This window comes from Balaenoptera physalus, assembly GCF_965194825.1.
Source record: "Balaenoptera physalus genome assembly, chromosome: X".
In the NCBI taxonomy this organism is placed as follows: Eukaryota; Metazoa; Chordata; class Mammalia; order Artiodactyla; family Balaenopteridae; genus Balaenoptera; species Balaenoptera physalus.
In genome coordinates, this window is record NC_138903.1 from 115,319,188 (window position 1) to 115,338,669 (window position 19,482).

General features: G+C 39.5%; 1 protein-coding gene across 1 annotated transcript in view; it reads right to left on the reverse strand.

Annotated features, from left to right (window-relative positions):
• Positions 1-655: 655 nt before the first annotated feature.
• The window catches only part of FRMD7 (FERM domain containing 7), a 64,168-nt gene continuing 45,341 nt past the window's right edge, over positions 656-19,482 (reverse strand). The window contains exons 6-12 of the mRNA XM_082445338.1: positions 13,282-13,396; positions 12,914-13,061; positions 7,708-7,803; positions 6,171-6,334; positions 4,783-4,851; positions 4,368-4,443; positions 656-2,607 (exon numbers count right to left, since the gene is read on the reverse strand). Coding sequence (XP_082301464.1) covers positions 1,555-2,607; positions 4,368-4,443; positions 4,783-4,851; positions 6,171-6,334; positions 7,708-7,803; positions 12,914-13,061; positions 13,282-13,396 — 1,721 coding nt within the window. The 3' untranslated portion in view covers positions 656-1,554. The remainder of the gene's footprint in view (positions 2,608-4,367; positions 4,444-4,782; positions 4,852-6,170; positions 6,335-7,707; positions 7,804-12,913; positions 13,062-13,281; positions 13,397-19,482) is intronic.

Below are 19,482 nucleotides of genomic sequence, written 5' to 3' on the forward strand. Positions count from 1 at the left end.
TGAGTTTTTCCTAGAGAAAAGGTCAAAGATGAACTTAATATAGCTTTGAGTATCTATAGGATTAATATATAGGTGATTGGGTTTCAATATATTCTTATTATTAAATAGCTATTCTAGACTTGTGAGTTACCGGATTCGATTCCAGGAGCAGGAAGGAAAGTGCTAGCATGTTGGAAAGAGGTAGAGTGAGGTATATTCAAAGGGATTTTTGTGGTGTAAGGACTAGGAGAGTAAGAAAACTATTCCATGCATCTTTTCTCCATTCAGTCATATATAAAAATAGCTTGCTTACATAATTGCATCATTTCTTTGAAGTCACTACCTAACATTATCTTGTAAATATGTTTTACTTACCATTAAAATCAATAAAGAAAATAAATAGTTCTCAAATAGAATGCTATACCTTCCAAGGGAAATAATAGAGAAATTTTGAATGGGTCAAGAATAGAATTTTGGTTCATTAACTCAGTCTGGAGTACTATCCTTTTTTTTTTCAGCTACCCCAATTCTACCACTTCTCCATCCCTGACTATACATTTTTACCTGCTTCCCTCCTTTTCCTTGTTCTCTAAATGTCCCTTCCCTTAATTATAGGCTAGAGCCAATCCCTTCTGAAGTTGACTGAAACAAAATGAAGTTCATACTTACAACTTAATTTTCAAATAAATGGGTTTCCATCACTCTTTATTAAAATGCTATTCATCTCATTTCCTTGCCTACATGCACGCAACAAGATATGGCAAAAAAAAAATGCTTGCAGGAGAGATCACATAAACAGACCAACATGTTAACTTTTATCTTTCACTACATATTACAGCTAGTTAAGAATAGAGAATAAGTCAAACATCATATTATCCCCATCAGGCAGATGTCTGGCTTTAGAAATTGATCAATTCCTGAACTTCCGAGGTTTAGAATTCTGCCAAGTCCTAGATTAATTATAAACTGGTGTTCTGTTGAGAGGATCTATGTTCCTTCTTGTTCCTGAAATATAGGAGAGCCATGCTCCCCCTAACATATGTTATAAAAATTGAAGTCTTTAACATAAAACAGGGCCATTTTTACTGGGTCCCACACGAATAATGAGGACTGAAACCTTTAGTTGTAGTATTGTTTAAGAACAAAATGACCAACACAGTCACAGTCTACTAAGTCGCTAAATGATATCAGGAGCCAATTCTATAGGTCAATCCATACTGTCACTGTTCTTCGGTGTTGAAGAGCCTGACCTTCGTTTATAATGTCTCTTTGGGGAAATGTATAATGGAGATGACAAATACCCACCTCACTCTGCTACGGGGCTGGTGAGGAAAGGGCATGTTCCAGAATGATTCAGAGGGGATAGAGGAGTGAGGCTTGAGGAATGGGGCAGAGCTGGATCTTTCATAAGCTAAGTGCCTAAGCTTAGAAGAGTCCCTTAATACCAATGAATAGTAACAAAGAAAGTGGTTTTTGCAGAAGGTTCCTTATGTTTCACCTAAGTTAGTAACATGGAATTGGCCTGGAAATGTTCATAGGGTTCACATTTTAAGCTAAAAAGTAATTACATGCTTTTCACAAAGTCCTATCTTCAGCACTTGATGTATTGAAAGAAACATCTTCATCTTCTTCATCTAGCTGTAGACTACCAGAAGACAAGCGGATTCTGGCCATGGGTGAACTTATTCCTTTGTCATACAAAGAGTAGTAGTCTGGTTTAAGAATCTCTGATTCAGAATCACTGGATTCACTAGCTACATACCCTTCTGTTGCTCCCTGATCCATTAAAACTGTTGGAAACTCCTGCTCTGCAAACATATATGTAAACAGATCAGCTTTACGACTCAGAGCAGGACAAGGCCCTAAAGGTCTAAATTCTGATCCAAAAGGAAAACGGATCGTTTTTATGTCTGATTGGCTCTGGGACCGTTTAGGGGTTGGCTCTTGAATGTTATATGCAAATGCATCTTCTAAATTTGGATCTTCCTCTTCTAGATCTACATTGAGGTTGCTCCAGCCAGTAGTTTGGGCCATAGCTTCTTGGAGTTCTTGGAAGTCTTGCTGAAAGCTCTGCATTCTGAGGTTCCCTGGGCTTTTTTTGGCTGGCTTCATTGCGGTAGGCTGTAGACAGCTGTCTGGCCTTTCCCTTTCCTCTGCCGTGATTGGAGACTGTCTGGGCACCTGGGGTGGTCTGTCCACATAAAAGAAGACCTGGGGAGGCATAATATCAACCTGCTGACCAGTACAAGGAATATAGGGCACATCTGTGTAAGTTAGCTGCCTTGCTGGACTCACTTTGCTTGTAAGGCCAGAAGATGTGCTCGTGTGATTGTCAGCAAACTTACAGCTTGTTTGGAAGGAGCTTAGAGGATTCCTTTCCTCAAAGTAGTCAGGATCGGGGTCAGTGGTAAAGACAGGGTCTGTATAAATAAAAGGGAACGAGGAACTGCTCTGGGACTGATGTAGTGATGTGGGATCTGCCTCTGGTTTGGAATGCTCCAGCTCGGCTGCAAACGTCACCTCCACGGCAGAGTTTCTCCTCCTGCTGTCCAGCACAGGCTCAGAGGCGTGCACTCCATTCACATTTCGGTAGTACCCGCTGCCATAGGCTAGTCTCAAATCTTCCACCTTGAGAGAAAGAACATGTTGGTGAAAGAAGGAAAAAGCCATTTGGTTGGGGTGGGGGCAGGGATCTAAATCAGCCTTGAATTTTGCAAAGGTAGTTTTTCACAAAGGCCTTTCAACCCATGTTCTATGCCAGGGTTGATAAATAGATACATAAAAGGTAATAAGTTGTACCACATCCCAATTTATGTGCTGAAAAATAGACATGACACTTTCCTTTCTTAACACCATCACACTCCCAGCCTCCGCATTCTCCATCTACTTGAGCCAGCATCGTACTTCAGGCAGTATGGTTGAGTAGCTGTATTCATGAGCTAGGAGTTCTGCCTTTTGGTCCTGGCTCTGCCTTTATTTGCTGTGTGACCTTAGGCAAGTCTCCTAACCTCCCTGTTCCAGCCTCCTCCCTATTTTCTGTAAAATGGTGGGGAGGAGGGCTGTAAATGGCATGAGACGGTCAATCATTAGACGGTACCTTCCAGCATTATACCTCTGTGATGCCTTTCAGATAAAAATTGCCTCTGACTTGAATGAAGACAGAGTTCATGAGACCTCTAATTAATTTTTTTCAAGGGAGAGCAAAAGAAAAATAACATGGTTCATACTATAAAACTCAAATGAAGCCATCATCTCACAGTTCCAGGAGAACAGCACTTTGTTCTTAAATTAACAAAATTACATAGGAAAAGTACTTTAAAACCTTGACCCAAGGGACTTCCCTGGTGGCGCAGGGGTTAAGAATCCACCTGCCAATGCAGGAGACACGGGTTCAAGCCCTGGTCCGGGAAGATCCTACATGCTGCGGAGCAGCTAAGCCCGTGTGCCACAACTACTGAGCCTGTGCTCTGGAGGCCACGAGCCACAACTACAGAGCCTGCGTGCCACAACTACTGAAGCCCGCGCTCCTAGAGCCTGTGCTCTGCAACAGGAGGAGCCACGGCAATGAGAAGCCCGCACACCGCAACGAAGAGTAGCCCCCGCTCGCCACAACTAGAGAAAGCCCACGCGCAGCAACAAAGACCCAACGCAGCCATAAATAAATAAATTTATTTATTTAAAAAAAAAAACTTAACCCAAGACCTTATAGCTTCCTCTAAGCCTTAAGATTTTCATAGGTAAAAAAGCAGCTTTTAGTTTTAAAAATACAAAGCCATAGAAATTCGTTTGGATCTGCATTTTGCAAGATGTTAGCAATACAGGTTGCAATTTAAAGACATGCCAGGGCTTCCCTGGTGGCGCAGTGGTTGAGAATCTGCCTGCCAATGCAGGGGACACGGGTTCGAGCCCTGGTTTGGGAAGATCCCACATGCCGCGGAGCAACTGGGCCCGTGAGCCACAGTTACTGAGCCTGCGCGTCTGGAGCCTGTGCTCCACAACAAGAGAGGCCGCGATAGTGAGAGGCCCGTGCACCGCGATGAAGAGTGGCCCCCGCTTGCCGCAACTAGAGAAAGCCCTCGCACAGAAACGAAGACCCAACACAGCCATAAATAAATAAATAAATAAACCCCAAAAAAGTTTAAAATAAAATAAAATAAAATAAAGACATGCCAGATCTTTCCTGTCTATAAGGCACACACACCAGTTTACCCAATGGTCTTCTACTGGCTGGAGACTGAGTTGACAGACCTCCCCAGGAGGCTAACCTAACTTGACCAGAGTAACCTTTTTACATACTGGGAGATTCTGGCAGAATCAATTCCTGGAAGCGTTTGAAATGTGGATGCATTACATTTATCTAAAGAAGAAGGAATTTTCAAAAACCTTACTTGTTTTGACACATCGGAGAGGAGGTCTGGTGAGGACCTGCACTGTCGTTCATGGTACTGCGATGGGTAATGTTTCCTGAAGTCCCCAAACAGAGAAGGAATTGAAATAGTCTTCATGTGAGTACAGGATCCCTATAAATCTCTAAATTCAACTTAAAATTCAACGTGACAAGTGGGAAGTAGCCGCATAACACAGGGAGATCAGCTCGGTGCTTTGTGACCACCTAGAAAGGTGGGATAGGGAGGGTGGGAGGGAGACGCAAGAGGGAGGAGATATGGGGATATATGTATACGTATAGCTGATTCACTTTGTTATACAGCAGCAACTAACACACCACTGTAAAGCAATTATACTCCAATAAAGATGTTAAAAAAGAAAAAAATCAATGTGACAAAGAGAAACAAAACCATGTACCTTTCAAATGGCAAGCTCTTCAACCTCCCCTTTTTCCCATATTCCAAAAGTTGCCTTTGGGTTCTTCCGCTATTATAAAAACAAGATAAACAATTTTATGAATGCTCTTTATAACCCAGTAGGCTAACTAAAACACAAAAGTGTCATTTATTGTTGAAATTGAAAGATTCTGGATGAATGACATATGTCGTGCATCTCTGACCATCACATTAATAATGCCCACTTATCCGAGGATCAGGCAGAGCAACCTCAACTATTCAGAACCCAGAAATTTTTTAAAAGCTTCTGAACAGCGCTATATAACAGTTACACATTCTGGCCTTGAAAACTAATATACTTTCCTTTAAAGGCCTTTCCCCTTCCTCCAAATTTACACATAGTTTCTAATGAGGCTATTTGTCTGGTTTCCCAATCCATGACAGGAGAAAAGCAGCTAACTAAACAGTAGAAGAAGGTTGCTCCAGTCAGACATACACTAGCAAAGAAAGCCAGCTGATTGCTGGGAGAAACACAAGAGCCAAAAAAGAAATCACTAATATAATAAAATCCAAAAAGTCTGAGCCATTTATCACTGTGGTGCAGGGTCTAACATGCTTCCCCCGCCCTGAGGCTGCCACTGCACTACAGCTGCCGGCAGAGGATAATAAGTGATGTTTATAATAGGTCATTAAGAAAAGGGAAAAATATCCTCAGTATCATCTGTTTAAAAGGCAGGGATTTGTAGAATACATTTTGGAAAGAGTCCATAAAAATATGTACATTGTAAAAATCTCACTTTTTACTGGGGCAGGCTTCTACTACTTGAAAAATCCTTCACAGGAAGCATTGGATTCGAATTTTTTATCTTAGCTAAGAGTTTGAAAGCGTCTTCCAAAGAACTCCTAGGCTGGTGGGATCCAGTAAAAACAAGTTCTTATATTGACCTCGCTTCCTTTCCTCCAAGGTGTTAACGTGTAGTAAGGAGCCTTCACTACAATATTGTTCAACCTCTCAAATCCCTTAGCCCCTCCAGTGATTTCTCACCCTATCTTTTGCCTAACCACCACCAAAAGGATGTTGTTGAGCTGTCCTTCCTATGGCTAGCATGTAAGTTGCACGTAAGGAAAACAATAGGTTCATTGACTATGTTTTCTCAAACGGCATATGTCCCCTTATCCTTGCAGAAATTCTGATCTAACCTCTTAAGTGGGGTGTACACCTGCCCCTACCTCCCTGTTAGGAAATATTGACTTAATGAGTCACACAGAGAATGAGCAGTAAAGGGTATCATCCTTTATGTGATTGAAATGGATCTTTATTGCTTCTAGAATTCAAGCTCCTTCTACTGCCTTCCATGTTATTGAAAAGAAGTTGTGTGTTTAGTTTGCCTGTGTGCAATATTTAATTACCTGTAGCGGAAACTGGAACCCTTGCTGCAGAGTAGGGTTTTGGGCTTTGATTTGGGCTCTTCAGAAAGTCTGAAGAAAGCATGGTACTCCACACAAGTCTTCCAGAAAGCCTTGCAGGCATCTCGGCTGGCCATGGTGAACTCCAAGGTATCCTTGCACAACACCTGTATAAACCAATTTCCATCAAGCAAAACATCCTTCAAGAATATCAAAGACCTTCAAATCCCAACGCCTTCTAAACTATTGGTCCAGGGGCCCATCCAGCTTCTGATTTTCCACTTGGCTCCCTTTCGGCTTCACACGTACTGAAACCAAATGATTGGCAAACTTCCAAGGAACAGACAGGGCCACTGCTCAAAAACAGAACCTTCTCTAAGAAGTAAATCTTGCTCTGCACACCCTCCTCACCTCATACGCTTTTTTACCCCCTCTTCTCTGCCAGGAACATTTTTATGAAGTTGTAAATTAGGTTAAAATGAACATCAAAGGACATCCTTTCAAAGTGACAAGATGTTATAAATGACCAACAGGAAAAGGGGAGGGAGGAGGAGATCTGTCTTACAAATGGTAGGCTTTATAGGATGATTGCATATACATGAGCCTTTTTAACACACCAGCTAGAAACATTTCTCCCTCTTTATGCTGCCTTGTTCTATGATGCTCTGTGTTGCTCATTTAGTGTATTCTAATCGTCTGTAGGGGAGCTTAGTCTTCCAGACCTAAAGTGCAAGGTTGCCCCATCTCCTGACTCACTATATACCCCCATTTGCCCATGCACGTGTGCGGTCCACTTTGCTGCTCCCCTTCTCTCATTCCTCTCCAGGTCTCTGGATGCAGCCCTGGGATTCTTCCCAAGCTTCACACTGGATTCAGTCTTCTGAACTGCTCAAATGAACACCTTTATCTAAGGCTAAGGTTCAGAGAATGAAGCCCAAACTACTGAATTATCTGTAGGTCAAAAATGTAGTTGATACATATTTTTAATTTCCTTTATAGTCATAAAAATTCTTTCTAGCCCCTTTGTCCCACCCTGTACAATGCAGCCTTGCCCAATAGTTGCTTCCTTTGCTTAATATATACCCACTCCCCACATCCTGCTTTGGGAAAGAGTAGGTGTTCAATTTGTTGGCATGTAGTAGGTGTTCAATTATTTTTGCTTAAGGAAAGAAGATGAAAATACTTTATTAAAGGAAGCAAATAACGTTGAATTAATATGTCCACAGTCTTAGATCTGGGCTCTTTCATTTGACTTACCAAATCCCTGAAAAATGGTTTCTAAGGAGACTTGTCTTTCATCCCAGCCACCCCATTTTCCTATTACTTTATTCACTTTGAACTGCCAATAGGATTTCTTAGTGTTTTGCCTTTAGTAAAAATATGACTAAAGCTCTGGTTTATTTATGTAGAGGCAAAAGAGGGAGAATATCATCGGTCAGGGCCAGGCAGCTTTCATCACTCACAATCAGACCATTTGCAGAAACAACCAAGAAATCTCAAGTGAGTAGAAAGTAAAAGAATTTATTCAAAAGCTACTTACCAAGATGTTGGCATGAAGTTTGATGAGAAAATGTTTTCTCTTAAAACTCAACTTGCGGATTTTAGCCCAGTTGAAAGTATTGATCTTTGTATTTCCCTATGATGAAACACATGACAGATTTCAGGATGAATGTCAGCACAAGCTGGTTTGTAAGACAATGCAAACCTGTTGGAAAATGCACTTCATGAACAGGACTATCCTTGATCTACCTCTTGCACAGACTGATCCAGTTGTACTAGATATAAGCTATGGTCAAAGAAGGCATTCCAGGTGGGACACAAGCCTGCTCTGAAATGCAAGTAAGAAGGGGCATGCCTGGGAAAAGTTTCTAACCAGGATAGGGGATCACAGTAGAAAAAGATTGCAGGTATCCGGGTATACCCCACTTTTCGAAAGTTCACTTTACGCCACTTCGCTTTTACGAAAGACCCACATTATTACAAGTTTTCGCTAACTGAAAGAAATCCAAAGAGGATTTTTGCTTTTACTCCGAAAAAGGCGAAAATAAAAATCAGCATTTGTTTTGCAGTGAGCTGTTATAGAGGCAACACACACCCTGAGCAGTGAGAGTGGCACCTCTAAGCTCCTTCCCCGGGAACTACACTCTGCTCGGCAGCTCAGCATCAAGCCACCATAGCTTTGAACTGTACATCGGTACTTTATCTCGATTTATTTTGTGCACACATTAGCAAGATGTGTGCTCAGGTAATGCTTCTTCACTTGACACTATTTCAGCTAGGAAAGGTTTCATAGGAATGCTCTACTTTCAAATAGCAGGGGAAACCTGAACTGCAATAGCTCCTCTAATCTCACCCCCTTCCCATGTTTCCAAATTCAAATGCTTTAAAAAAAAATCCCATTTATTCTGCCACCTCATTTACTCAAACCCCTTCAATAGCTCTGCACCACCTACATCAACTCTACACTCTTTTGGCTTGATTTTCTTGCCCCAACTATATTGACTATAACTTTGATCCCACTGCTCCCAGAAAATACCTTTCCATCCAACTCTGTACCTTCCCTCCCATAGGTCTCCTCCTTCTCCTTACCCAGAATGACTAGCGCCTCCTCTAGGGTATTCCATATCATTGCCACAGCCTACACCCATTTCTAACTCCTCTGAACTCCTTTAGCTCTCCTGGACTACTCAAACAGTTTAACTCTCTTGTTTGTTTGTCTGTTTGTTTGTTTGTTCACATGGTCCAAAAATCAAAGGGGGTACAAAAATAAATATATTGAGAAGTCTCACACCCACCACCGTCACACCTACCTCTGTCCCCATCTAACCATTGTCTACAGGTAACCACATTATTTTGTTGGGTATACTACTTCTGCAACTAAAGTAAATGTGATAGATTAGCTTTTGATTACTCATTGTCTGATATTGATCGTTATTTCTCTGGTATTTCAAAATAAATTGTGACTATTGTAATGACAGGAGCCATGTGTCATGCTTAATGTTAGTTTCTTGATTATGTCATCCTTTTCCTTCTCAGGGCCTTTGTCTGTGTGCCCTTTCCCTGGAACACCCTCCTTCATCAGCCAACCCTATCCCATTGGTCTGGATAACTTCCTCAGGTCTTGCTTAAATGTTAAGTCCCTTTCACATGTGTTACCTTAGCATCCTGTGCTTCTTCTAGCACAAAGCACATCACATTTGTTTATAATTACTTGTTTAATTGTCTGTCTTCCTCCTATTAGAATTTAAGTTCCTATTAGAATTTAAGTCAGGATCATACCTGTTTACCTCTGCAGCTCTAGTACCTGGCACAAAGTGGATGTACAATAAATATACTGATAGAAGGATGAATGGATTGCTGCCCAACTATAAATATACTCAAACTCACTGAATTGTACCATTAAAACAGATGACTTTTATGTTATGCAAATTATAGCTCAATAAAGCTGTTTTTTTTTTAAAGAAAGAATAGTACAATGAAGAACAGATAGAGGGTACTCAATACATAAATACTCTTTGACTGGATTTCAAGTAGGACAAAATAGACCATCTATATTGTTCCCAACTGTCCACAGAAGTATTCACAATGAAAGAGATCACAACTAACATGACGGTCTTGCTCTCATACCCTTCCTATCTTCTCTCATGCAATAGGAAATAGCAAGAATCAGGGTTAGCAAGAAGAGATACATGAAAGCAATCTTGAGAAAGAAAATCGGAGCTGGAGGAAGCAGGCTCCCGGACTTCAGACTATACTACAAAGGTACAGTAATCAAGACAGTATGGTACTGGCACAAAAACAGAAATATAGATCAATGGAACAGGATAGAAAGCCCAGAGATAAACCCACGCACTTACAGTCACCTTATCTTTGATAAAGGAGGCAAGAATATACAATGGAGAAAAGACTATCTCTTCAATAAGTGGTGCTGGGAAAACTGGACAGCTACATGTAAAAGAATGAAATTAGAACACTCCCTAACACCATACACAAAAATAAACTCAAAATGGATTAAAGACCTAAATGTAAGGCCAGACACTATAAAACTCTTAGAGGAAAACATAGGCAGAACACTCTATGACGTAAATCACAGCAAGATCCTTTTTGACCCACCTCCTAGAGAAATGGAAATAAAAATAAAAATAAACAAATGGGACCTAATAAAACTTCAAAGCTTTTGCATAGCAAAGGAAACTATAAACAAGATGAAAAGGCAACCCTCAGAATGGGAGAAAATATTTGCAAATGAAGCAACTGACAAGGGATTAACCTCCAAAATTTACAAGCAGCTCATGCAGCTCAATATCAAAAGAACAAACAACCCAATCCAAAAATGGGCAGAAGACCTAAATAGACATTTCTCCAAAGAAGATATACAGATTGCCAACAAACACATGAAAGGATGCTCAGCATCACTAATCATTAGAGAAATGTAAATCAAAACTACAATGAGGTATCATTTCACCCCAGTCAGAATGGCCATCATCAAAAACTCTACAAGCAATAAATGCTGGAGAGGGTGTGGAGAAAATGGAACCCTCTTACACTGTTGGTGGGAATGTAAATTGATACAGCCATTATGGGGAACAGTATGGAGGTTCCTTAAAAAACTAAAAATAGGGCTTCCCTGGTGGCGCAGTGGTTGAGAATCTGCCTGCCAATGCAGGGGACACAGTTTCGAGCCCTGGTCTGGGAAGAGCCCACATGCCGCGGAGCAACTAGGCCCGTGAGCCACAACTACTGAGCCTGCGTGTCTGGAGCCTGTGCTCCGCAACAAGAGAGGTCACGATAGTGAGAGGCCCACGCACTGCGATGAAGAGTGGCCCCCGCTTCCCGCAACTAGAGAAAGCCCTCACACAGAAACGAAGACCCAACACAGCCAAAAATAAATAAATAAATAAATTTTAAAAAAGAACAAAAAAACTAAAAATAGAACTACCATATGACCCAGCAATCCCACTACTGGGCATATACCCTGAGAAAACCATAATTCAAAAAGAGCCATGTACCAAAATGTTCATTGCAGCACTATTTACAATAGCAAGGACATGGAAGCAACCTAAGTGTCCATTGATAGATGAATGGATAAAGAAGATGTGGCACATACATACAATGGAATATTACTCAGCCATTAAAAGAAACAAACTTGAGTTATTTGTAGTGAAGTGGATGGACCTAGAGTCTGTCATACAGAGTGAAGTAAGTCAGAAAGAGAAAAACCAATACCGTATGCTAACACATATATATGGAATCTAAAAAAAAAAAAGGTTCTGAAGAACCTAGGGGCAGGACAGGAATAAAGACGCAGACATAGAGAATGGACTTGAGGACACGGGGAGTGGGAAGGGTAAGCTGGGATGAAGTGAGAGAGTGGCATGGACTTATATATACTACCAAATGTAAAATAGATAGCTGGTGGGAAGCAGCCACATAGCACAGGGAGATCACCTTGGTGCTTTGTGACCACCTAGAGGGGTGGGATAGGGAGGGAGGGAGGGAGACGCAAGAGGGAGGAGATATGGGGATATATGTATATGTATAGCTGATTCACTTTGTTATAAAGCAGAAACTAACACACCATCGTAAAGCAATTATACTCCAATAAAGATGTTAAAAAAGATTAATAAAATAAAGAATAGATACATGTTTATGTATAACTGAATCACTTTGCTGTATACCTGAAACTAACACAACATTGTTGATGAACTATACTGCAATATAAAATTTAAAAAAAGTTATTACAAGATAATGGCTATATTTCCCTGAGCTATATAATATATCTTTGTTGCTTATCTAAAAAAAATAAAAATAAAAAAGAATCAGGGTTTGAGTGGACTGGGTAAAAATTCCTTCCTGGGTGAACAGGTGTGCCTGTGATCCATTGGGTGTTTTGTCCATCAGTGTGGCTCTCATGCTGTAAAGTTTATAACCAAATAAATTAGAAGGTTAAGATTGGTGTTGCCAAGTCTGTACTTGATCTGCTTTGTGACTTATTTCAGTACTCTAATTCGGTCCTGGGGGTCAGTGGGTCTGAAGCCATCCCTTTCTTTGTCACAGGTGATTCATTCCAAAACCTGTCTAGGTATCTGCCTATCGTTCTGAAGCTTCTTAAACCTTAACTTGGATCTAAATTCATTGAATGTTCACAGATATAAGAAGTCCAAATAGACTGAAAAACTGTTGAAAAATATGTTCTGGTCACATTCCAAGGATTGAGGATTAATGGTGATGGAGAGAGCCCTCTCTGGAAAACAGAGTCCTGGGAAAAGGATGAGTCGGTAAACAGCAACCATTGCTTTCAGGGTTGGTCGCTAATTCCCTACTAGCTGGCACTGGGCACCTCCAACAAAACTGCTAACTGAATGAGAACAACCCTTCAGGTTGTTTCTGGTGGATTTGGACAGGCTGAATGCACTTTATGTCACAGCCTAAGCTTTTAGGATGCCAAAAACCTGTATTCTTATTTAGGGTCTAAAAGTTCCAAAGAGCCTCTTGATTTCATCTCTTCACCACGCTGGCCTGATCTAATGTGTGAGCTCCTGAGAATCAAAACAGTCAGTTCCAGACTGCAAATGGAAGCAAAGCACGTCAAGGAGAGGGGACTTTTACCCTAAACTCTTCCAAGCACTGCCTCCTTTTCTTGCTGGTGGTAAGACTGAGGGGTGGGGTCACCTTGAGAATGGACATTCAAGTTTGAGCCAAGATAACACCCAAAGCTGAAGACTTTAAAGGAAAAGAGCTGTTACCCGTAACACCAGTACGCCCATGTGAGCAACAGCCAGTTGGATCTGCATCCCTTCACCATCACTGGCGGGGTGCGGCCTGATGCCGTACATGTCCAGCTTCCTCGCTATGTCCAGTAGCAGAATGTCAGATTCAGCTGGGCTCTTGCCACTGCAAGGGGAAAGAATTTATGAGCCTAATAAATGCAGCAAGAATGACGCCTAAAAAAAAAAGAATGACACCTCTACCCCAAGAGCTTGAAGAGGAAGTCAGTGTTTTCTTGAGCCTGAAGTTTCTCTGACTTAAAGACTTGCTTTTAAGAGTCTGTCCTCAGCTTCAGTCTTCCCTGCCGGTAGAATAGGTGGAAGCAGATGCCAGGGAAAGTACTTACATGTGCTTCTGATGGAAGTGCACGATCTTGCTCTCTAAATCCTCTTGGTTCGGTAAGTACCGGGTTTGTGCCAAATATTTCCTATCTGTTTCTTCATGAAAGTCTCCCAGTTCTGCTGCATGACAGTAAAGTGACATTTTTTACATTACCATTGATGAGTTAAGCAATGGAGCACCCAGCAGACCCTCTGACCTCCCCCAAACAGCCCTTTCTTTGCAGCCAGTGCAGCCCTAGACCTCCTGAATATATGTATATTTGTTTCAGGATATGGGTGGTGGGGGAGAAACTAACTGGTTCTTCTTCAAATAAGAAGCAGTGGGTTGCTATGAAGTCACAGACACAGCGTAGGTCTCACAGGCTCCAGGATCATAGATGAATATTTTGTTATTTTCTTCTCCCACATTCTGTTTATGATCTCTTCTACTTCTGATCAGTCTCTGTTATGAGTTGAACTGTGACCTCCCTCTCAAATTCATATATTGAAATCCTAACCCCCAGTACCTCAGAATGTGACTGTATTCAGAGACAAGACCTATAAAGGAGTGATTATTTTAAAAATGAGGCAGTAGAGTGGGCCCTAACCCAATCTGACTGGTGTCCTTATAAGAAGAGGAAATTTGGACACCAGGCACCAGGAATGCAGGTACACAGAGGAAAGACTGGGTGAGGACTCATCAGGAAGGCAGCCATCCGCAAGCCAACGAGAGAAACCAAACCTGCTGACACGTCAATCTTGGATGTCTAGCCTCCAGAAGTGTGAGAAAATAAATTTCTGTCCTTGAAGTCACCTAGTCTGTTGTATTTTGTTATGGTAGCCCTAACAAACTAATTCAGCCCCCTAACCTCACTCTGCCTTGATCAGGCATTATTAAGAAAGGAGAATACAAATGCCAACTCTAATGCAAGCCAGTCACAGCCATTCCTCACTCTGTACATTGGGAATCTAGTAAAACCCTGCTATATGGAATCCCCAGTAGGTGAATAATTCTGGAAATTATTCTCACTTTTCCAAATCACTGGAAGTTTATCCCTGCTCATAATCTATTCTAGATGTATCCAATTTATTGTTATAAACATCTATTATAGCACTGTGCCTACAAAGGCAATTGAGGTATATAGGATTATCTGCCCCTACAGTAAACGGCTTGAAACTGTTTGGATTTTTGAATTCTTGTGTGTTCTTTGTAATTTTTATGCCTTTTCCCTCTCTGTCAGATTAATAGGAATCACTTCTTGGTCATTGACTTCCCCTGAAGAAGTCTCTACTTGGTTCCAAATTGTGACTTCTAATCTACCATAAAATGGGCACCCAAAACAATTTTTACAATTAAAATTCACATTTTAACATGAATAAAAGGGAATGCAGATATCCAAACCTGTTAGCATTTTATGAATTATAAGAGTAAATAGACTCTCCATGGAATCATGTGGTGCTCTCCTATTGAGTAAAATTCATGGACATGGGGGCATCAGTTTTGAGTACTAGAAAGTTATTTTCTCTTTTGTCTTGGTTTTCTATTGTGTTTTAGACAGATGGCGTGCTCATTTTTAGATAGGTGAAGTGTATTTGTATATTTCAAAATCACATTAGAATGAAAATCTTTATATAACAAGCTTTTTTAAAAAGACCAAATCAATGGCTCTTTTATCTATTTATTTTTTGCCCAAATTGATAAATGTACAACTCTCATTAAAACTTAATCAGGCTCACCCATATGGTTTCACTAGTTAATACTATCAAATATTCAGATAAGATACAAATACCAATTTTTCACAAACTCTTCCAGAAAATAGAGTAAGGAACACTTACCAACTCATTCATGAGGCCAGTATTACTCTGATACCAAAATCAGACACAGACATCACAAGAAAACTACAGATTAATATCTCTCATGAATACAAAGGCAAAAATCCTCCACAAAATACTAGTCAACTGAATCCAGCAACATATAAAAAAGAATTATACATCATGACCAAGTGGGATTTATCCCAGGAGTGCAAGATCAGTTCAACACGTGAAGGTTAATTAATGTAATATGCTATGTTAATAGAATAAAGGACCAAAAATACATTATCATATCAATAGATGCAGAAAAAACATTGGGCAAAATCCAACACCAATTCAAGGTAAAAACATTCAACAAACAAAAAATTGAAGGGAACTTCTTCAACCTGATAAAGTTGGAAAACCTACAGCTAACATCATAATAATACTAAATGGTGAGAAACTGAGTGCTTTCCCTTAAGACCAGGGACAAGACAGGGATGTCTGCTCTTGCCACTTCTATCCAACAGTCTACTGGTGATTCTAGTCAGTGCAATCAGACACCATGGTTCTGTGTGTAGAAAATCCTAAGGCCTCCACAAAAAGCTACTAGAAGTAATAGATAGTTCAGCAAGGTAGCAAGATAGAAGGTCAATATACAAAGTTATTGGATTTTCATGTACTAGCAATGCATAATCAAATAAGAAAACTAGAAAAACAATTCCATTCACAATAGCATATAAAAAATAAAAGACCGATAAATTTAACAAAAGATATTTAAAACTTGTGTTCTGAAAATTACAAAACATTGCTGAAATTTTTAAAAGATCTATATAAATGGAGAGATTTCAGATTCATGGATTAGAAGACTCAATATTGTTAAGATGGTAATTCTTCCAAAATTGATCTATAAATTCAATGCAATCCCCACCAAACTTGGGGGTAGAAGTTGACAAAAGATCTTAAAATTAACATGGAAATGCACAGGATGCAAAACAACCAAAACAATTTTGAAAAAGAACAAAGTTGGAGAATATACACCTCTATTTCAAAGCTGAATACAAAGCTACAGTAAACAAAACAGTGTGGTAATAGCATAAGCACATATAAATCAATGGAACATAGTTGAGAATCTAGAAATAAGCCCTTACATCTATGATCAGTTGGTTTTTGATAAAGATGGCAAGACAATTTAATGTGGGAAATAATAGTCTTTTCAACAAATGGGAGAAAGGGACATCCACACGCAAAAAAAAAAAAATGAAGTTGAATTCCTACCTCACAACCATACACCATACAAACATACAAAAAATTCAAAATGGATCATAGGCCTAAGCCTAAGAGGTAAACCTAAAAAAGTTGTTCTAGAAGAAAACTTAGGAGAAAAACTTTTGACCTTAAGTTAGGCAAAAAGTTCTTAGATGCAACACCAAAAGCATAGTTGACTAAAACACATTGAGAAAGAGGAATTCCATCAAAATTAAAAACTGTCACACTCCAAAAGACAGCATTAAGAAAATTAAAAGTCAGGGGGAAGAAGGGATAAATTGGAAGTATGGGATTAACAGACATATACTACTATATATAAAATAGATAAACAGAAAGGACCTATTGTATAGCACAGGGAACTATATTCAATATCTTGTAATAACTTGTAATGGAAAAGAATCTGAAAAGTATGTATATGTATATCTATGTATCTATCTCTATATATATATCTATATGTAGATATATATATATCTATATATCTGAATCACTTGCTGTACACCTGAAACTAACACAACATTGTAAATCAACTATACTTCAATTAAAAAAAAATAACACAGACACACACAAACAAAGAAAATGAAAAGTCAAGCCACAGATTGGAAGAAAATTTCACAAATTATATATCTCATAAAGGATTTTTAATAAGAATATATAAAACTCTCTTAAAATTCAATAAGACAACCCATTTTAAAATTGGCAAAAATTTGAATAGGCATTTTACCAAAGAAAACATAGGAATGGTTAATAAACAGATGAGAAGGTGCTCAACATCATTAGTCATTAGAAAAATGCTAATTATAATTGCAATGAGATCCATTGCACTAGAATGACCATAATCACAAAGATAGACAATACCAAATTTTAGTGAAGATGTGGAGAAATTGGAAACCTCATACATTTCTGGTTTTATTGTAACAATTTGGAGAACAGTTTGGCAGTTTCTTAAAATGTTAAACACAAATTTACCTTAAGACGAAACGATTACATTCCTAGAAATCTACCAAAGAGAGATGAAAACATGTGTCCACACAAAGACTTGTACATGAATATTCATAACATTATTCATAATAGCTAAACTGGAAACAATCCAAATGTCCCTGGCCAAGTAAATAGATAAATAAAATGTGGTATACCCATAAAATGGAATACTACTCAGCAATAGAAAGGAACAAACTGCTGTGATTCATGTTAGAAAATGCATAAATTTCAAAAACATTGTGTTGAGTGAAAAAAGCCAGATACAAAAGACCACATATTTTATCACTCCTATTATATGGAATGTCCAGAAAAGGTAAATCTATAGAAACAGAAATTAAATTAGTGGTTGAGTGACTGCAAATGGGCATGAGAGAGCTCTTTTGGCATGATGGAAATGTTTGAAAACTGGCTTGTGGTAATGGTTGCACAACTCTGTAAATTTACTAAAAACCATTGAGTTACAGACTTAAAATGAGTGAATTTTATGGTATGCACATATACCACAATAGAGCTGTTTTAAAAAATAAATTAAACACACACACACACACACACCAATCTTTCTGTTTATTAAGCACAAGTATTAAGCACAAGACCTTACGTTGACCCTAAGGAAAACATAGGAACACATAAGACCATGCTTCTTTTTTCTCTCCATGCAGGACTATGACAATCTAGGAAGAGAACTATGACATACAAATGAGTAAATATCATTAGTGATAGAAGGCAGCACGTGGTGTGAGCACCTTCACTGTTACCACGCTGGTCCAAACTACCATCATCTCTCTCTCTCTCCTGCTGTCGTCTGTTATCTGGTCTCCCCACTTCCACCATCCCTCATAAGGTCTATTTTCTCTCATTTTTAAAAATTGAATAAATTTGACATATAACATTGCAGCAATTTAAGGTGTACAGTGTGTTACTTTGATACATTTATAGATTGCAATATGATTGCCATTGTAGCAGTATTTATCACATTACATAATTATAGTACAATATCATTGTCTATATTTATTATACTGTACGTTAGATCACTATGGCTTATTTACTACTCGCTACAAATTTCTGTTTTCACCACAGCAGCTAACATGATGTAGTTAAAACCTAATTCAGATCATTTCACTCCTCTGTTTCAAATGCTACAGTGGCTTCCCATCACATTTAGAGTAATGTCTTAGGTCTTTAATATGCTTTTAAGGCCCTCCATGATTACTGTCTCCCTCTCTCCCTCAGTTCCAGCCATCCACAAAGCCTGCTTAATGTTTCTTGAATACTCCCGGCATGCTCCTACCTCAGGCCCTTTGCACTGGATGTTCTCTGCCTGGAACTCCCTTCCACCAGATTTCTGCATAGCTTGGTCTTTTACCTCCTTCAAGTTTTGTTTAACTATCACCTTCACAGTGAAGCCTACCCTGACCACCTTATTTAAAAATTCAGTACCCACCCCCCGAATTTCCCTCTCTCCCTTCCATACTTTATTTTCTCCAGTGCACTTATCACTTTCAAACTTACATTATATATTTCTTTATTTTGGTCTGATTGTCCTCCACTGCCAAAATGTGAGCACCACGAGAGCAAGGATCTTTTTATTTCACTGCTATGTTCCCAGTACCTGGCATGTGGTAGGTACTTAATAAAATTTGCTGAATGAATGACAAAGAAGAGTTACTGTACTAAGGGCATTCATAACAGGGAGGCTTCACTTGGAATGTACAAACTGTATTTGAGAGGAAGAGTCTGGCTAGAGCCAGAGGGGTGTGTAAGAGAGATTTAAGCAGACGAGGTCAGAATGTGGAGGTTCTTGAATGCCTAGAACATACATATTAGATGAATAAATAAATGAGCAAACGAATGAGCAGCCTGACTGTGTTCTGCACACTGTCTTAGCAACCAGTGAAAGAATCTGACCTGGATGGATTGTGAAGAGCTGACTCATTGAAACTTTAGCTTTTTTTCTATGGAAAGAGCTTCTATTGACAAACAAAATATCCTCTAGAAAAGCTGAAGCGTTCTGTGCTATGCCTGAAATGGCCACTAGGGAATGCTCAAATCCATAATGTTGAACTATTAAGAATGAAATGGGGCTCCCCCACCAGAGGCTGTCTGGGGAGCCCCAATCCTCTGACTGCTGCCTTAAACAGGCAGCTAATGGAGAAGGATAAGTCTTCCAATATTGTTTTCTCCACCTGCCT